The sequence below is a fragment of the Pelobates fuscus genome, chromosome 6 (genome assembly GCF_036172605.1).
Source record: "Pelobates fuscus isolate aPelFus1 chromosome 6, aPelFus1.pri, whole genome shotgun sequence".
NCBI classification, from domain to species: domain Eukaryota; kingdom Metazoa; phylum Chordata; class Amphibia; order Anura; family Pelobatidae; genus Pelobates; species Pelobates fuscus.
This window is the reverse complement of record NC_086322.1, coordinates 275,335,761-275,356,700: the sequence shown is the minus strand read 5'-3', so window position 1 is coordinate 275,356,700 and position 20,940 is coordinate 275,335,761. Positions and strand designations below refer to the sequence as shown.

Below are 20,940 nucleotides of genomic sequence, written 5' to 3'. Positions count from 1 at the left end.
TATTATTGCCTAGGAACATCTCTAGTGGCAGTCACTCAGATGGCCACTAGAGGTGCTTCCTGGGTCTGTGAGGCACAGTGTGGAGACACTGAATGTTCCTCATGGAGATGCACTGATTCAATACATCTCTATGAGGAGATGCTGATTGGCAAAGTGCAGCATTTTGCTGCACATGCGCTATAGCCACATGGAGACCCAAGCGGTGCTGGAATAAGGCAAGTACAATCACCTTTCCCTTAGCTGACAGGAGGGCCAGAATGCAAAAAAATATATATATATATTTTTTTAAATAATCAAATTTTAAAAGCATGAAAATAAAAAATGTAGTTTAAGTACATCAACTACAGGGCACCACAAATGTCTAAAAGCACTTCATTTTACATATTTACAAAGATAGATTTAATAACAGAGATTAGTGTTCTTATGCAAAGTAGAAATGGACGTGGTTTTGTAAACATAGTTTATTTATTTTTTTTAAACTCTGGGATAGTGGACTAAAAAAAATACACCAAGCGCTTTGTAGATGATGCAGACCGTAATTGTAGGGAGTTTTATTGTGTTTGGTATAACCACAAAAACATTCTGGCACCTAGCTATAAGCTCTTCCAGATAAGAACCAGCGCCATGCTGATGAGACCCTAAAGGTTGAAACAAAAAAACTGTGCCAATTGCGAAGAATAACTGCAAAAATGCAGCGCAACACAATGGCTGTCTGCACATTTACCTGTCAAGCTGGGAACTCTGGGATAGTTTTGGAAAAAAAATATATTTCTGGAGATTCTTTGCCCACGGAGGGTTTTGAAAATCCAATTTGATATGTGCAGATGATCCACAACAGTAATTTCACATACACATATACATACATATGGATATAGTTAAAACCCATAAGAGCCAGATTTGAATGTTTCTCACTTCCCATTGTGGCACAAAAAGGGAAACCTTAAAAAATGGAAATCCAATTTTTACTTGATCCAAAATTTGGATTTTCTCGCTCGTGCACGCAGCTTTCAGAGCACAAGTTTAAAAAAAAATTTAAGATTAACCCTGAGCAATTTAATCGGTTTCTCTTTACCTTTTGTCACATTGAATACTTAAAACCGTTGTTACACACAGAGTTAAATACTACGTATTCATAAAAAGAAAAAAAAAAAGAAATACAAAAAGTCTTAAGACAGTCAAAAAAAAAACAACTGCGATTTATTAAGATTTAAAGAAGCTTCCATTTTGAGAGCAACTTTCGGTGCAATTCAATAACAAACACATTCTAGGAGAGAGCAAAATTAAAAAAGCTGCAAACTTTTTCTTTAGTATTTAAATGTCAGTTACAGACATATTAGACATAACATTGGAAATGAAAAAAAAACAAACACCCACAAAGAATACATCATATTAAACATATTTAGAGATATTACTGTATCCTTCAATACAATCTCATGTTTTTCTGATGTGTGTGTGTGCGCGTGTGTGTGTGTATACATACACACACTCATAAATGTATACACACACACATACAACACATACACAAAATGTATATAAGTATGTATAAACCATATACATACACAAACCTACATATAATTATTTTTTTTTATACTGGAAGAAATGTTTATATGTCTTCAATGCATACAGTTCTACCCCATCAATGTATGGACGTGGTCTTACTAGTTAGTTCTGCTGATGGGGACATATTCAAAATTTTACTTTTTTAACGTACATTGTATGGGACAAGTAGTGTCGCTATGGTGACCTGTAAACACTGCAAGACCCTGCACTTGCACTGTAGACCAATCTCGGAGCAAAATTACTCTATAAATTTTTTTAAAAAAGAAAATGAAGAAATCACCTTACTACATTGTGAATTACCTGGCTAGTTTTATACTCTTATTTTAAAGTCTTGCAGACAAATACAGAACAAAGAGGACTAGCAGAAAGCTGTATATCACAGTAGGGAATATTGTAACATTTGCTCACAATTGATAGCATGCACAGCTCTGCCATGTTTGTATGCCTTGCCTTACCTCAGTGTACAGTAGAACATGTGTATTAGCAATTAACCCTTTTGCAGCCAGAGAAATTAAGGACATTAATAGAGCAGCAATAAGCCCACAAATTGTTTAACATTTAAAATCTTTGGGACAATTTTGCATCCAACATAAACGTATGAAAATACACAAACATTTGTAGCTAAAGGAAACGTCATCAGTCTCTCACATTCTTTGTAAACCTTTTAAACACCTTTCTCTCCCTCTGGCGTGCAAAATCTAAACAAACAATTTTTTTTGATGTAGAGGGATCAGCAACATAACAGCAATGTTGGTAATCACTAATAATGGAGCAGAAAAAAAAAAAAATACAAAAACACAAAAACTAAAACTGAACACTAAACCAATCACCCACTTGGGGTGCCAGGATATTTAGGATTGTCCGAATGCCAGTAATAGATTCTAACTCAGAAAAGAAAGTGGGGGGCCTTTTGCACTCCCACGTCACAGTCTGTTCCTCCGCCCATTTAGGGGCAGTTTATGGCAGACAGAGGTAGCATTATGAAGTAACACAAATCAAATATTAAACAGACCCCATCTGAAAAACACACATACACAGAGGTTGAAATACACAGGTTGTACTGACTGAAAAGTTATATCCCCTTGTCTGCATAGTCAGAGGTGGCGATCAAAGGACGTTTGAATCTTGTAAAGGACAACATGAATTCATAAAATGATAACCATCTTTTACTTGGCATGTGCATAGGCCAGGATCTTACGGTGTACACCAGTGCTGCAAGGATTGAGGCTCTCCTAACTCTGAATGCATTAACCCATTCCCTGCTGCAGACAAAGTAAAAAAAAAAATTGCAAGCACATGAAGCAAGGAAGGGTGATGCCAGCAGTTGCAAAGATCCAATCAATCCTCACACATTAAAAAAAAAAAAGAAAAAAAAGAATGGAAAACTCCATCATACCCACCCCAATACCATCATAACTCCTCCTAAAAAGACAACTTGGAACAGGTAATGCACGTTTCCTTGAAGCTAAAGATTTTTCTTTAAGTTTGTTGTTTGAACTCTGGAAACAAGTCTTGCTTATTTCTTTAACAATCCAGAATTATCATGGTTTGTGTTTCAACATAAAGCAATATTCTTATATTTTTAACACATAAAGCACTCAAAGCATTTATAAGTCCATTATTTGGTAAAAATGTAACTGCTACAAACAGGAATTGTTTGTTTTCCTCTATTTTCTTGTTCATTCCCCTCCCTCCTCATTCGTTTTTCAGTGCTTGAAGTTAGGTAAATGTTTTTTTTTTTTGTTTTTAGATTTTCGTTTTCTTTTTTTTGTATTTTTTTCCCAATTTTTGTTTGTTTTTGTTTTTTAGTACTTTTTTTGTACACAATTTCTTTTTCTTAAAAAATACAATGAAATGGTTTTGTGGCGTTTTGTACTCCTCTGGAAATGTTACATTTTCCTGAGAAAGAGCTCCACCATGTGCAAGATGGTATTCAAAATGTTTGTTTTTTTTCCCCCTTTTCTTCTTGCTTTAAATTGTCATCACTCGAAGAAAAAGAAACACAGGGTATTGTCAAAGATGTGTAAAAAAAAAAAAAAAAAAAAGGAAGAAAAAAGTTGCACAGCAATGGCTATTTTTTCTTCTTTTCGTTAAAACACTGGTATTTTCCCCGAGATGTAAGGAATTTATATTCAAATTCAAAAATAGATTCTTGAAATTCAAATGGAAGGTTTTTTTTGTTTGTTTTTAATTATTTTTAATTTTTTTTTTTTATTACTTTTGTAACTGTTTCACTTTAGGAGAAAAAGCAGACAACACAGAAGAATGTATAACAACCAAAAAAATATTGTAAACAGGTTAAAGCCAGGTTGGCTTCTGCTTTTAGACGCAGTTTAAAACCTGCAAAAGACGCAGTGTTGCGTTGGGTTCTGCGTGAGAGGCTATTCTATTTCGCTCATACAGTCCAAGAGCTGAAGAACATCCTCTAGGCCAGTGCAAATCTCCAGAAATATATTCTGCTCTCCAAAGATAAATCCCTGGAAAGGTAGACATACATATTTGTTTTCTCTAGAGATACACACGGTAATTTTTATTTTTTTTGACAAACAGTTCCTTACGTAAACATAGATGCAAGTTAGCTCTGTGCCTCTCTGCACACTTATCTAATCCGTTTTAACATATATTTCAGTTGGGGTAACAGCAAGTGGGGATGCAATGCTGAAGTCTCAGTGCAAAGTTAAAAGGTGATAGTAATATCCGACTTAAAATGAAAACATTTAACAGTTTGCACACGTTAAGTGCACAAAGAGGAGAAAAGTACTTTTTGTTATTACTTAAATCCTTAGATAGTCCTGTTCAATACCAACAATGAAACCTGTATATTTGTGCACAGGAATGCAGGTGTTTCTGAATGCATGATAGGGTTATCTTCTCTCTGCATACAATATGATGTGTATTTTAGCAAAACCTGCACTGCAAAGGCCTACAGATCACAACAAACTAAAATTGAGTAGATGCTGGAATTCAAGTATATCTAAGAGCTGATATGATATTTGGGAAACGAGGGAAAAATAGTGTTTGGAGAGGAATAATTTTTAAAATAATAATAATAAAGGCTATGACAGGAGCAGAAGCTCTGGACAAAGGTTATGTGCATAGGCAGATCAAAAGAAATCCTTCGTTCCTTTGTTTCCACGCCGAAAATATATCCAGCTGAGTGCATATACAGAGCTGCACGTATATGCAGAACTCACTCGTCCACTTTGATTGATGTGCCCTGTCCGATGTGCATAAAAGTCCAAGGCTCATTTCTAAATAGGCTTTTGAAAACCACCCTTTCTTCCCTTGCCCCCTAACCCTCCCAACATTAATATAACCCTCTCTTGCCCTGCCATGTGAAAAGTGCCCTTATGTTCTAGTTCAAGCAGAAGCAGCGTTCATTTTTGTCAACTTCAACATCTTAAAAATAAGGAAAAAAAAAAAATTCGCAAAAAACGCAAAAATCTTGACCATCTGTTATAAGTGACGTAGTCTCCCCTCCTCCCCGTACTTAATCTTTCCTTTCTCAGCTGCCTCACATTGAGCCCATACTGTTGCAAGGAACAGTTCGCAAGGGTGCAGTGTTGAGGGTGGCCAGAGAAGGTACTGCATGAAGAGAAGGCTTGCGCCTGATAAGCTGGGTTCCTCTCTGGATCTGGAGTGGAAAGAATTAGGTACTGATAGTTCATTTTTATTTTTCTACTAGTGCTGATGACTTTGTTGAATTGATGACCCTGTGTCCTGGAGAATTTCAGATGGACTCTCCACTCAGCAAGTCTCCTGGCAGGAGAGTATTAAGAGGCGTTGGACTGCGGATAATTCTAGAGTCATCTGTTCCTGGAGGTCCCCAAAGACTGCTAGAGTACTGAGGAACTGCTCCCCAGAGCAGGTCGTTGCTTCCCTTGGCACTCAGGCAAGTTGGATTCCAATGAGCGGTGTCATTTCGCACCAAGTTGTGTGTGCCTCCTCCTGAGCCTAACCTTGGCTGGCTACTTCCAGAATTAGATTGCCAGCTAGATGTAGGGGGCAATGGCTGCCCTTGCGCCAAGAATCGGTTCACTTCGTCTTCACCAGCAAACTCTGCGAGGATAGTTGTGTTGCCAAGAACACACCTGTGCAAGGAATAATTGCATTTTGATTAGTGAAATTATAGAAATTTACAACATTCCACTATCAAATAGGAAAATTCAAAAATTAGTTTAATATAAATGATACAATGATAGCAGTTCTTTATTGCAAATATTAGCTATAATGAAGAATAAAAAATAATAGTCTTAATTTGTCAAAGCTCAAAATTTTAAAATCGCCACTTTCAATTGCAACAGCTTCAATTTAAAGGGACACTATAGTCACCAGAACAACTACAGCTTATTGCATTTGTTCTGGTGAGTAGAATCATTACCTTCAGGCTTTTTGCAGTAAACACTGTCTTTTCAGAGAAAATGCAGTGTTTACATGACAGCCTAGTGATAACTTCACTGGCCACTCCTCAGATGGCTGTTAGAGATCCTTCCTGGGTCATGGCGGCCTAAAATGCATCCAAACATTCAGTATCTCCTCCTTTTGCATGCAGACACTGAACTTTCCTCATAGAGATTCATTGATTCAATTCATCTCTATGAGGAGATGCTGATTGGCCAGGGCTGTGTTTGAATCATGCTGGCTCTGCCCCTGATCTGCCTCTTTGTCAGTCTCAGCCAATCCTATGGGAAAGCATTGTGATTGGATCAGGCTACCACTCCTACTGATGTCAGCAGGCAGTGGGAAGGTCTAAAGGAAACAGAGCCAGAGCTAGCAGCTCCATACTTTAATACAAGTAAGATTTTGCTATTTTTAGGGAGGCATGAGGGGACCAGGGGGGCTATATAGTGGTTTTAACTCCATAGTGTCAGGAATACATGTTTGTGTTCCTGACCCTGTAGTGCTCCTTTAACACTCGTCACATATACTTGTAGGTGTGGGGAAATGCAGCACTAGATTTGCAATGAGACGAAATTTGGCATGATTACAGCACAAGCTTTGATGGCAACATTCAAGTAGGTGAGCACTTATAGTGATCACATATATAGTGTCCATTGAAATAAACTCAAAAAAACAAAAAGCACATGGGGTATACTAAAACAATTTTAAAAAGGCCAATTTCTATAAGTTAAGGGCAGCTTTACAATATATTGACTGGCATAAACTATTTAGTGAAAAGAACACTGAGGATAAATGGAACATATTCCAACAAATATTAGAAAGTTACATTTCACAGTATGTACCATTGGGTAATAAATATAAAAGAAATAAATGAAAACCAATGTAGCTTAGTAGAGAAGTAAAACAAGAGATTAAATATAAGAAAAGGGCATTTAAAAACTGACAAATCAGATGCATCCTATAAAAGATATAAGGACGCCAATACTGCGTGCAAAGAGACGATTAGATTCGCTAAACTTCAAAATGAAAAAATGATAGCCAAAGAGAACAAAACCAACCCCAAAGCATTTTTTAAGTACGGTACATAAATTCTAAAAAAAAAATAAAATAAAAAAAATGAACATGTAATGAACACCAGAAAAGGGCAGAAATGTAAATCACTATTACTCCTCCAAATTTATTAAGGAAGAACCTATGGCAATAGATGTGCAAATGATGGCTGCTAAAAACTTGCAGAAAAATGGTAATTGGTTAACTCAAGACAAGAGTGCTGCAGCAACTACAGAAAGTTAAAGTGACTCTCCAGGCAGCCGAATTTACTTACCTGGTTCCAGCGCCGGGAGCCTCGTGAAGCCGCGCCCCCTATTTCGTCAGAATGAAGAAATAGGCGGGCGTGAGCAGGGAGCAATCAGACGCTTCCATTTGGAAGAGTCATTGCTCCCTTGTGTGCATGCACGGCTTCACCGCACATGCGCACATATATCAGAGGGCGGCATTCATGCCTTCTCTCCTGCAAACGTCAGACGTATTTTAATACGTCTGATGTGTACAGGGCCTTTTTAGGGCCCTGCATGATAGGAAGTCCCTCTGGTGGCCGTCTGAGTGACAGCCACTGGAGGTATTCCTATCAATCAATGTAAACACTGTATTTTCTCTGAAAATACAGTGTTTACATTAGATTGCCTGCAGGGAGCTATAGATCATACCTGAACAACTACATTAAGCTGTAGTTGTTCAGGTGACTATAGTGTCCCTTTAATATAAACAAAGCTCCAGGCCCTGATGATATTCATCCCAGAGTACTTAAGGAGCTAAGTGTAGAAATAAGTGAACCCTTGCCTGGAAATTATAGACCTGTGAGCTTAATTTCTGTGGCTGGAAAAGTATTTGAAAGGGTAATAATAAGGGATAATATTCAAGAATTCCTTGAGAAGAACATCATCAGCAAAAATCTGCATAGTTTTATGAAGCACAGGTCATGTCAAACTAACTTGATTGCATTCTACGAAGAAGTAATTAAAAGTATAGATCAGGGTGTTGCAGTGGATGTGATCTGTTTGGATTTTGCCAAGGCATTTGATACAGTTCCACACAATAGATTAGTGTTCAAACTCAAATAAATTGTTCAAGATGAAAATTCTTGTTTCTGGGTAGAACATTGGGTTAAAAAGTACAGAATAGTCATTCATGGTAAATTTTCAAGCTGGACAGAGGTGGCAAGTGATGTCCCTCAGGGTTCTGTTCTGGGATCCCTTCTATTAAACATGTTTATAAATTATCTTGAAAAAAGCATTGAAAGTCATGTTTCAGTGTTTGCAAATGACACAAAACTCTGTAAAGCAATACAATGAGAGCAAGATATTACTTTGCTGCAGATGGATTTAGATAGACTGGGAGACTAGGCACTCAAATTGCAGATGAAATTGAATGTTTTAAAATGCAAAGTTATGCACTTCGGCGTAAAGAATGCACAAGCAACGTATACCCTTAATGGAAGCGAATTAGGGATAACACACGAAAAGGACTTGGGAATTGTTATAGACAACAAACTATACAACAATGTGCAATATCAATCAGCAGTGGCTAAGGCCAGTAAGGTACTGTCATGCATGAAAAAGGATATTAATTCTCGGGATGAGAATATCATTTTGCCGCTTTATAAATAACTGGTAAGACCACATATTGAATATGCTGTGCAATTTTGGGCACCTGTTCTAAAGAAGGATATTATGGCACTAGAAAAAGGGCAGAGACGGGCTACAAAATTAATAGAAGGAATGGAACATATCAGCTATGAAGAAAGGTTAACAAATTGAAACCTCTTTAGTTTAGAAAAAAGTCGCCTGAGAGGGGATATGATAACATTATACAAATATATTCATGGCCAATACAAACCATTGTGTGGAAATCTATTCACAAATCAGACTTTACATAGGACACGATGCGTTTAGACTGGAAGAAAGAAGATTTAGTCCAAGGCAAAGACATTTTTTATTTTTTTTTTTACTTTAAGAACAATAAGGATGTGGAATTCTCTGCCTGAAGAAGGGGTTTTATCAGAGTCCATGCAGATGTTCAAACAGCAACTAGATGCATACTTGCAAAAACATAACATTTAAGGATATAATTTTTCAGTGTAGGGCAATAGCTTCTTGGTCCAAGGATTAATCTGACTGCCATTCTGGGGTCAAGGGGGATTTTTTTCCCTAGTTTGTTGCAAAATTGGAAGTGCTTCAAACTGGGTTTTATTTCCTTCTTTTGGATCAACAGCAAAAAACAAATGTGAGGAAAGCGGAACTTGATGTACGCAAGTCTCTTTTCAGCTATGTAACTACGGTGCTCAGAATTAGAGGAGATACTGCCTCACTCTCCCCTGGAATTCAGAGTTATGATATGGAAAGTGAGTGAGAAGGGTGCAGTTACACAACTGCTTTTCCACACTCAAACCCTTAACAAAAATACCTTCCTACACATACGGTCTCTTCACACAAATATACCTTTGCATTGAACCTAATTATTTATACAAATACATTTCTAAATTCACAGAATGACACTCCATGCCACAGATGTACAATAAATGAAAAGTATGCAGCATGAGGTGGTATGTATCTTTTAGGCTTGGCTAGTATCTTGAGATCCGAAACAGTCTTGCTTTTAGTGCATGATAATCTATTTTTTTAACAAAATAAAGCAATGAGCAAGCTCTTAACCTAGCACAAATCTGGAGAAAAAACAAACAAAATAAATAATGAACAAGATAATTCCAAGTTTTTTAACAAGTGCCCCTTTTTTTTTAGTGGGTAAAAAAAAAAAAAACTCGAAGAAAAAACTAAACAAAAACACATCCCCATTAATCCAAACCTACCTGTCCATGTGCATCCTGCCTAATCCCTCACCACAATAAACATTCAATTGCTGCAGCGGAGAAATTACACCAGCTCATTTCTAATCACATACACAAAGATCTCTTCAACCAAGCAGTGGTCTTCCAGGGGTGTTTAGAACTAACCATATGCTGTGCTTGCTTCAGAATCAACTACAGAGGTTTTGGGATGGGAAATACTAGTTATCTTCCAGTAAAAAAAAAAAACCAAAAACGTTGTGAGCCAAGGGATTGACATTCAACTAAAATTACCTGGACACCTATGGATAGATTGGAACTTACATGTGCAGGGATTTCTGGGCCTTGGTGGCTTCCTCCTTAGAGCTGTACCTGACCACAGCATTGCCTTGTGTGAGATTCAGGTGGAATGTTATCAGAGGTCCATGCTGTAGACATAATGTCCTCAGGGTTGAGCCATCAATCTGTAGAAAAGAGATTGACAATACTTTACTGAAGCTGTGAATGCGACCTATTGAGGGAGACCGCGTATTTGTCCCAGGTGTTTAGAGAATATTTCAATAAAATTAGGATAGGGTCATGATTCTAAGTAAAGATGCTTTTTTTTTTTTGCTGACAGACAAATATACCACTACATATCCCTTTTCTCATAGGGATTTAGATTAGGGTCTTGTGCATATGATTTACCTATTGCTCCCACTGAAACAATAGGATCCAGTTTTGTATTTGGCCCCAGGGTGCTAAAAACCATTTTATATTTATGCTACAAAGATAGATTAAATGATAGCCCCTTTCATAGTACCTGAGGGGTGAGATTGCGCAGGACCAGCCAGCTGCTAGTTCTTCCTGAGCTGTCTGTACTCCAAGTGGAACCTAAAAGGATGGATATTATCCATTAGTATACATATATACAACATTATTAAAGACAATGATGAATGAAACAAAAATTATTATGGCACGGAGTAGTCGTGCCTATCGAGCAGCTGTTCCATTGATTTTAACACGGATAGCCAAATCAGTATCCACCATTGAGATTACACACAGTAACTTTACAGTAACAGAAAGCAGCATTTTAAAATTGGTTTGTTTTTTGTTTTTAGAGAGATTCTCAGCCTTTAGACTACTCATCACAGAAAACACAGTCTGAAAATTTCTGGAGTGCAAAATTAATCCTACATCACCAATTTGCCAGATCTTTGTTGTTGGACCATGGTAAGTGGGGGTATGCACAGGGACATTAATATATTCCTTCCGTCTTATCACAATATATACTGTGCATTTTAATCTATTAACGTGCTCTCTTGACTCATGCAATGAAATGATTATATCGCCTTGACAGTTTTGCATTAAACCTCCATCTTCCCTTTCAAGCCAGAGAGCCACACAAGGAAAGGAGAGCCAGAGACCGCTAGAAATCTAGAGAGCCAGAGAGTGACAAGGAAAGAAGAGCCAGAGACAGCTAGAAAGCTAGTGACAGCCAGAGTGTGGCACAAGGAAAGGAGAGCCAGAGACCGCAAGAGAGACACACAAGGAAAGGAGAGCCAAAGACCGCTAGAAATCTAGAAAGAGCCAGAGAGTGACAAGGAAAGGAGAGCCAGAGACAGCTAGAAAGCTAGTGAGAGCCAGAGCGTGGCACAAGGAAAGGAGAGCCAGAGACAACTAGAAAGCTAGTGAGAGCCAGAGTGTGACAAGGAAAGGAGAGCCAGAGACAGCTAGAAAGCTAGTGAGAGCCAGAGTGTGACAAGGAAAGGAGAGCCAGAGACAGCGAGAAAGCTAGTGAGAGCCAGAGTGTGGAGACAGCTAGAAAGCTAGTGAGAGCCAGAGAGTGGCACAAGCAAAGGAGAGCCAGAGACAGCTAGAGAGAGACACACAAAGAAATGAGAGCCATAGACAGCTAGAAATCTAGAGATAGCCAGAGAGTGACAAGGAAAGGAGAGCCAGAGAGTGACAAGGAGAGAGACCGAAAGAAGTTGATCCAGGAAGAGACAGCCTCGTGTGTGCAGGGAGAGGTGATCCTGTGTGCCACTGTTGCAGGTTGGAGCAGGGCTTCCTCTGAGCTGCCCAGTGCAGGTTTAGTGATGTAGGCATCCTGGGAACTGAGGAAGGGGCCCTGCAGGCAGAACAGGAGGCAGCTCTGCCAGAACCTCACCCAGGAAGAGGTGAGGGGAAGGCATGGAGTTCTGGCATGTGTGCTAGATGTGCCTTAGCGGCACACACAAACAATGAATACAGCAGGATAATACATCTGCACTCCACTCTGCCCCTTGGTGAGGTTACTAAGTGGCCGATCAGTAAGGTAGTATAATTGCTATTTAGTATATTGCTGAATTGGCAATATACTAAATAGCTGTTTTGCAAGGGGAGACAGTACTGTCAGCAGTGGTCGACAGAGCATCCGGGCCCCCTGGTGTGATGGGCCCGGTCACAGCTGCAACCTCTGCGACCACGGTAGTTCCGCCACTGCATATATATTCATTATATATGTATAATATATTATAAAATGCTTATATTATATATATATATATATATATATATATATATATATATATATATATATATATATATATATATATATATATATATATATATATTAATTATACTTTTTTTAACACACACTTTTTAGCAGCCTTGGGGACTGCCTGACAGCTCAGACAGTCCCCCTGCTGGCAGCTCCATAGACTCCTATTGCAGCCATGTGATCATGGTGGCTGGAGCTGGAGCATGCGTGCCCACACACACACACACTTTAATTTAAAAATCTATTTTATAACTTTATTAAACTTTTTAAAACTTTTTTGCAGGCATTAGGGGGAGATCAGCTGCAGGGGAACAGCCTGGGATGCCAGGCAAGTCCCCACATCGCGATTGCCAGGTACATTCAAGGTATGTCTCTGTCGTTAATGACTTTTTTTTTTGGGACGTACCTGGTACGGGAAGGGGTTAAACAAACACAATCCCTTTTTTCAGTTTGCTTAACTTTTAACCTACTGAATATTGTGCTTTACTGGAGATACACTTTCCTATCGTTCTCCAAGATGCTCTATATTTTTGGGCTTATCTGTTTTTCCCAGTAAAGAAATTCTGAAGACAGCAAGTAGTCAAAATTTACATATGAGGTTCTTAAATGGACAAGACAAAAGATATTAGCTTGACAGGAGAGGTTTGGGTGAGGCAGACCAGCTGAGAGACCATGATAATCGCTGTGGGCAGTTAAAAGGAATATGGGGACGAGGAAAAATTAAAGTGGGTTAAAAAAAGGGGTCAGAGGAATTGAACATTATCTTTAATTATGAGTGGGCCCCAAGAAGCTTTTGAAACCGTGTTATCCAAATGGCCATAAAGATTTTAAAATAAAATCTGACATATTTGTGAAATAGACCCCAGAAGTTTGAGCTCTGTGGCTTGCTCTCTCAATATGGATATTCTTTAAAGCTAGAGCTAATTAAAGCTATGTTGACCACCTTATCAAATATTCAAATATGGACTTTTCATACCAGAAGAATATGAGCTTGTCCAGCCTAGTTGGTTAGAGCCCCAGGCAGAGGAGGGTTTGGCATTTGTCAGCCCAGGTGGTGGTCTAGTTGGAGCTGTAGTGTTCCTGGGTACCTTCCACAGCTCATGAGAAAGCGATGCTTGAGTGTGGGAGATAGGGCTGGATGACCATGTAGACTTCATATCAGACAGTTTACCTGGAATGGAAACAAATGGACGTTATTTCTATTTATACTTAACTTATCCACAAAACCTTACAGAATACACTGATTAAACGAACTGAATAAGCGATGTTTATTCTGTCGCGTGACAGAGCAATACATACAAATACCAGATGTTTACCAAATAAGCTGTGAATATATTAATGAAAATGTACACATTAAGTAATAAATACATCTTCTGACACAAGAAATATACAGAGCACACAGATGTTTCTTTAATGTTACTTTTGTCAACAGGTTTCTTAAGCAATTCCTTACACCGTAATCTTAACATTAGCAAAAACGAATTACTGTTAACAGGACAATCCAGACAGATCTGAATTAACTTGTCTGCTATAACCTGCAGAGACACCTATGTGGCTTATGTGTGTTAGGCAATCGCTTTATCAATGGAAGCACTGGACATAGCACCCAGGATAGCAAGGATTTACATAGTAAATATATACCGGGTGTGGTACCAAGAACATATGCTGATTTGCAGCAGCCGCGTTTTTTTCCCCCCATTTATCCAAATATTATTTGATCTAACAATTCAATACGTACTAGCAGTCCGCTTAGCTCAAATAGCTTTAACCCCTTCAGGACGGAGTCAATAGTACACGTTCTGATCAAAACAAAACGTAAACAAAAACTGGAATTTGCGCTGTATGTCTGCTCAACTGTAATTCACCTCTTTCATATTAAATGCACCCACACTTATTATATATCATTTTGTTCAGGAGAAACAGGGCTTTCATTTCATATCAAATATTTATATATGAAACAATTTATTATGAATAAAAATGAGACATTTTAATTTTTTAAACAAATTTGTAGTTCTGCCTCACATTTTAGCTGTAAATGTCATAATACTGTTAGGTTTTACTGCAAAAAATTGCACATATTTGTAATCAGCGATGTCTCACGAGTACAACAGTACCCCACCATTAACAGGTTTTATGGTGTTTTGGAAAGTTACAGGGTCAAATATAGAACGTTACATTTTCAAATTGAAATTTGCTAGATTAGTAATGTTACCTTTGAGACGGTGTGGTAGCCCAGGAATGAGAATTACCCCCATAATGGCATACCATTTGAAAAAGTAGACAAGCCAAGGAATTGAAATTTGTTTAGTCTTTTTTAGTACCCACTTAGTCACAAACACTGGCCAAAGTAAGCGTTCATATTTGTTTTTGTGTGAAAAAAGAGAAAAACTAATATTTGGCCAGATTTTGTGACTAAGTGGCTACTAAGAAAGACTGGACATACCCCACTTGCAATACCTCGGGTTGTCTACTTTTGCAAATGGTATGCCATCATGGGGGTAATTCTCATTCCTGGGCTACCATACGCTCTCAAAGGCAACATCAATCTGGCAAATTTCAATGTCAAAAAAAATGAAATGCAAGCCTTATATGTGACTCTCTAACTTTACAAAACACCATAAAACCTGTACATGGGGGGTACTGTTATTCTCGGGAGACTTCACTAAACACAAATATTAGTGTTTTAAAACAGTAAAACATATTACAACAATAATATAGTCCATAAAAGTGCTGTTTGTTTGTAAAAAAAAATGCAAAAAACATCACTTCTACTTAAAATATCATGGTTGTAATACAATTTACCAGTTTGAAACACTAATATTTGAGTTCAGCGAAGCCTCCCAAGTAAAACAGTACCCCCTATGTACAGGTTTTATGGTGTCTTGGAGAGTTACAGGATCAAATATAGTGCTTGCGAATTAAATTCTCTGCACTTTCTCCCTGTGTTGTCAGGCATGTCAATCAAATTTTTATTAATAAAATCACAATTATGTTAAAAGATTATTTAAATATACACGTAGAATTTTAATATATATGCATTTATAGGTATTTAAATTCTACGTGTATACTAATGTAATCTTTTATGTAATTATATGTATTTATCTATCTATATATCTATATATATATTTGCGGTTATTTGTATATATAGATAGATATATAGATAGATATATGTATATATAGATATATATATAGAATGTCATTCTAAGTGTATTTTGTTACATATATATATATATATATATATATATATATATTAACAAAAAACAGTTAGAATGAAATTACATATGAATATAGAATTTATATTAAATTTAGTTTCAATATTTTATTTATTTATTTTTGTAATTATTCGTATATATAATATATGTGTATATATCTATTATACAATATATACACATATATATATATGTAACGTCATTCTAAGTGTATTGTAATACTAATATGTACTTATATTAGTATTAAAATACACTTTGTATCACGTTTATATATATATATATAAAAATATATATATATATATATATATATATATATATAAATATATATATAATATGTATATATATATATTATATAATAGATATATTTATTTTATTTTTAAAACATGTTTAATGTATTTTTTTTACACTACCTACCAGCAGGGGGACTGTCTGACATTTCAGACCGCCCCCCTGCTGGCAGATTCACAGCCAGCTATAGGGGGGCATGTGATCTCTTTGAGAGCGATCACATGGCCCCCAGGGGCCTCATTTGCTGGGGGAGGGCTGCCTGGGCTGTCAGGCAGCCTTCCAGAAGAGGATCGTGGCGGAGGTGAGTACGCCGGACCTCCTGAGGGCTTAAGCCGATACGGTGTTCTATGCCGCCGCAACGGCTTTAAAAACCCTTTAAAGCGGGGACGGCATAGAAAGCCGTAACGGCATTAAGGGGTTAAGGTTCACTAGAACATCTGTTTATAAATAAATACATTAATCTAATCTACAAAATAAAATGATTTCAGTGCACACAGCTATGCATTCTGTTAGACATACACTGGATTAAAAAAAAATAATAATATTTAGGACTCAAACTGCTGGCAGATTTTCATTAAAGGAACACTCCAAGCACCCAGACCACTTCTGCCCATTGGAGTGGTCTGGGTGCCAACTCCCACTACCCTTAACCCTGCAACTGTAATTATTGCAGTTTTCATAAAGTGCAATAATTACATTGCAGGGTTAACTCCTCCTCTAGTGGCTGTCTCCTAGACAGCCACTAGAGGACACTTCCTGATTCATAGCACAGGTTTTCTGTGCTAGAGCGCCGCTGGACATCCTCACGCTGTGTGAGGTCCTCCAGCGTCTCTCAATTCCCCATAGGAAAGCATTGAAATTCATTTTCAATGCTTTCCTATGGAGAGCCTAAGGAGACGGCGCATTAGGTCTCCTCAGTCGGCGAGCGGGATCAGTCTCCCCCGCCGGCTGACGTGATGAAGGGGAGGAGCGGCGGCAACCCGAAACCACCACCGAGGGACATTGGAGGGGGTCTCCGGTAAGTCACTAAAGGGGTTTTCACCCCTTCAGCAACCGGGGATGGGTGGTGGGAGGGAGAGGGGACCTGAACTGATTGTTTTCCTGGCACTGGAGATTCCCCTTTAATCATTTTATACGTTGCCATTTCAGTTTTTGAATTATTTGAAAAACATTGTAGCACCTCCACTCTTGAGCAGGTAGCGGTTGACATCCTGAATGGTGGTGTTAATGGTCGGCCCCGTTGGGACACTCCCAGGAGTCACATCAGGATCATTTTCTGGGTCAATATTTTGAAGTCCTTTCCAGGGAACTCCTGGATGAAACTCTGGGGAGAAAAAAAGTCTAAGCAGGTTCTTAAACTCTAGTTAATGAAACCGTTTATGAAATAAGTACTTTGCAGACATTTACCCTTTAGAAGGACAGTCATTATTTTACTTGTAATCATACTTTTAAAGACGGAGAGTCCATAAATTATGCTGAGGGACTGAACATGGGTGCACAGTGGTTAAAAATGGATAAGGATTATGAAATGGGTGAAATTAATGAATGTTATGAAGATAGCAGATGGTGAAGAGGAAATTGTGCACTAAAATGGTCAGGGGAGTGAAGATAAAGGGATTAAATCTACTGCACTTGTCATATATTCCCATGTTCCTACAATTGTCCTGCTTGTGAAATGCTAGAAATTGTTGACTATTCTTCTATTGTTTAACTCAGGATTTGACAAATGCCAGTTCGCCATGGTGACCAAGATTTTTGTCCTGGCGCCTGGGATTGTACAGTCCATTCCCTCCTCCTCCTGTCTTAATCTCTGTGGAGCTTTCTGTCCGCCTGGAGGAAGTGAAGAGAACCGCAAGTTGGCAGGACACCATGTAAAGACTGCTCTGCTTTACACCCACTCCAATTCCGCAGAGGGTGCCCCTTTCCCTGCACTGTCTCAGCGTCAGAAGTAACGACAGTTGCCTTCACTTTCTGCCAGCGCACAGAGATACAGGAGGAGGAGGGGGAGTCTGAACAGAGAGGCAGCAAGCCCTACTGCCACTGCCTGCTGCCCAGTCCCACTGGACCCCAGGGAAGCAACCCTCCTGCACCCAAAATGTAGGAAATAGAAGGATGGCTAAAAATATGTTTTTTTGTGTGTGTGTGTGTGTGTGTGTTTATATCTGTATATGTATTTGACTGTGTGTAGCTAGAAATCTGTGTGTGTGTGTGTATGTGTATCTTTTTAAGTGTATCAAATAAACAAATAGTTCTGAGTGTGTCCACCTGTCTAAGAGTGAGTGAATGTGTATGTTTAGGTCATCAGCCCTCCCCCCCCCCCCCAATGTCGTTCCTGTCTCACCACAGCTGGCCAGCCTCCACAGCTAAAATTATCAATCTTTTTGATCTCAGCCAATCCAATGCTTTCGGGAGATATTGAGCATGTGTGGCAAAATGCTGCACCAATCAGCATCTCTATGGGGAACGTTCAGTGCCCCCTTGTAGAGCGTGGAGATGCTGAATGTGGGTGCTGCACATTTGCAGCACTGAGATAGGAGACACTTTAGTGGCTGTTTGAGTGACTGCCTCTCTGTAAAGTAATACTTCCTGAAATTATTTTTAAACCTTTGCCCTTCTAATTTAAGACTATGTCCTCTTGTTGTGGTAGTTTTTCTTCTCTCTTTTTTTTTTTTTTTTAATAAATGTGTGGAAGCTCTTACCAGGTGGCCAAGTGATACTGGAGCCATTGGAAATTTTTTCATTCTCTGGTTTGGCACGTGACCAACTGTCTGGAACAGCTACAGGAGGGCTAGTTGGTGATTCACTATTTGGAAGGAGATCATACCGATTATAGGAGTCATCAAGTGTGTGCTTGCCAGGTGGACCAATGCTTAAACCACCAGGAAGTGCACCTGCTATAGTAAAACAATACAAAAAAATAAAATAAAAATAAAATAGTTTGCAGATTAAACACAATCAGTTCAGACAAAAAAAAAAAATATATATATATTATATATATAATCTCTTTCCAAATCTAGTCTCAATATATTTCCCCTTAAGTAATATTTGAGATATAACTGTGGGATTATTTCAAAATCAAAAAAAACAAAAAAAACAAACACAATTTATGCCTTTTTATGCTGAATACTAATTAACTCAACTGTCCCGAGTTCACCTTCCTTACCAGGACATATCAGCTTAATTATAATTAATAATAATTTAATTAATGGAGAACAATTGTGCAATGAAAATTGATATCTGCTGGAGAATGACCAGTTGCTTTAAAAAAAAAAAAAAACCTACATAATGAAATTGTGCCAGAACTAGAATCACAGAACTACAGTATCATTTCGTCAATTGAAATAGTCCAAAAAAAAAAAAAAAGGAAGAAAAAAACCCTGCAATTAAATATTGCAAAGAACAATTGAACATGCAGGGCGACGCATAATATGTGAGGTGTAATAAAACATCACATGAGAAGTGTTATTATGCAATGCTGTTAACTGCACAACATTTACCTTGGATCAAGACAGATAATGGGGGTGGGAGACACTATTGGTCTCCATACAAGCCAATCTCATTGTCTGTGAATGGCTCTACCTAGCAGTAAAACCACCCAATAACTGCCAAAAATGAAACTGGAACAATTGAATTAGAGAAAATGTCCTAATTGCTTCAAAAATGGTCTAACAAACCTTAACCTAACCTTGACACTGAGATGGGCTGGGGTGTCGGAACAGCAGTGCTAAAAAAAATATATACTGCATAAATAAATTAAAGAAACATTTAAACACATTCTTCGACCAATGCAAAGCTATTGAGTGGAAGTTAAAATAATTGCTATAAGTTTATAAAGCCCTGTTTTGAGATGGTTTTTGCAGCAATTAATTTTACGGAAAGTTGCCTTTCAGATATCTAAAATTTTGACCTGTGGCAAATCTGAAAGATCCCTTTTTCTCTGTTATAGAGCAACTGGGAAGCCCTGTTGTCTCAAATTTCTTTGGGTTCATGTGACTTCTAATCGCTTGATAAAATCATTACATATAACTGGGATCACTCACCCATGCTTAATAGAAATAAAGATAAGAAAAGCAGCTCCTGGTTCACCACAGCTACAGAGAATGGCAGTGGTGTGGATGTAATGTAGATGAGGATACAATTACTTTATTATCCATTAAGAAATATATTTACATCTGCTGTTATCTTTTGTCACACAGTCAGAAAACAAATAATCTTTTAGGATTAAAAATAATGGTCTAGTTATTAGCAGAATAAGTTCACCAAGTGCACATGGGTGTATACCATCTGGACCTGGGGTTTTATCTACCTTACTTATATTTGTTTTAGCATTTAGTACTGTCTTTTAATCACATGGTTTCCGTGAGGGTAATGTCACAATATGGTAACCCATACTGTAGCCGCAAACTGTTTCGATGGTAATATACGAGGAAATGTAACAATTTTTAAGGCACAATTAGAATAAACCTTGTGTAGGGAAAAATAATGCAAATTAACAATCCCATGTAAAATGTTGTTTAAAATGTAAACAGGGTGGCTGATAGCACCTTGAGACGTTAGAAATAAACACTTTAGTAGGACAAGGCTTCAATAAAATGTATTATAAGGATTACCATTGGGTAATAAATATAAAAGAAGCAAATTGAAACTAATGTGGCTTAGTGGGAAAGTAAACCAAGAAAGAAAAAATAAGAAAAGGGCATTCAAATCAGAGGCCTCCTATATAAAGATATAAGCAGTCAATAATGCATGCAAAAAGGTGATTAGATGGTCTAAAGAAAATGAGAAAGCGATTGCCAAAGAAAGCAAAACCAACCCCCAAAATATTTAGAAGTACATAAATGCTTAAAAAAAATTCTATATAAAAACATATGAAAAAGTAGGCAACACTGAAAACAAATAAGTGTGTTTGTTAATAGAGAAAAAATAATGTGTGAAATAGCTTTTTCTTCAGTATATATTAAGGAGGAAACTATGGCAATAGATATAAAAATTGCATAAAAATTGTGACTGGATGACTCAAAATTAACTTCTGTGTCAGGAAAAGTATTTAAAGGGATAATATTCAAGAATTCATTGGGAAGGGCAATGCTATAAAAAAATCAGCATGGTTTACTGAAATAGAT

General features: G+C 37.7%; 1 protein-coding gene across 2 annotated transcripts in view; it reads right to left on the bottom strand.

Annotated features, from left to right (window-relative positions):
* Nucleotides 1-1,170: 1,170 nt before the first annotated feature.
* The window catches only part of TNRC6C (trinucleotide repeat containing adaptor 6C), a 198,931-nt gene continuing 179,161 nt past the window's right edge, over nt 1,171-20,940 (bottom strand). For both annotated transcript variants that reach the window (XM_063459181.1, XM_063459182.1), the window contains 6 exons: nt 18,517-18,711; nt 16,998-17,141; nt 13,297-13,491; nt 10,605-10,675; nt 10,127-10,266; nt 1,171-5,651 (listed from right to left, as the gene is read on the bottom strand). In XM_063459181.1, the coding sequence (XP_063315251.1) occupies nt 5,291-5,651; nt 10,127-10,266; nt 10,605-10,675; nt 13,297-13,491; nt 16,998-17,141; nt 18,517-18,711 (1,106 nt within the window). In that variant the 3' untranslated portion in view covers nt 1,171-5,290. The remainder of the gene's footprint in view (nt 5,652-10,126; nt 10,267-10,604; nt 10,676-13,296; nt 13,492-16,997; nt 17,142-18,516; nt 18,712-20,940) is intronic.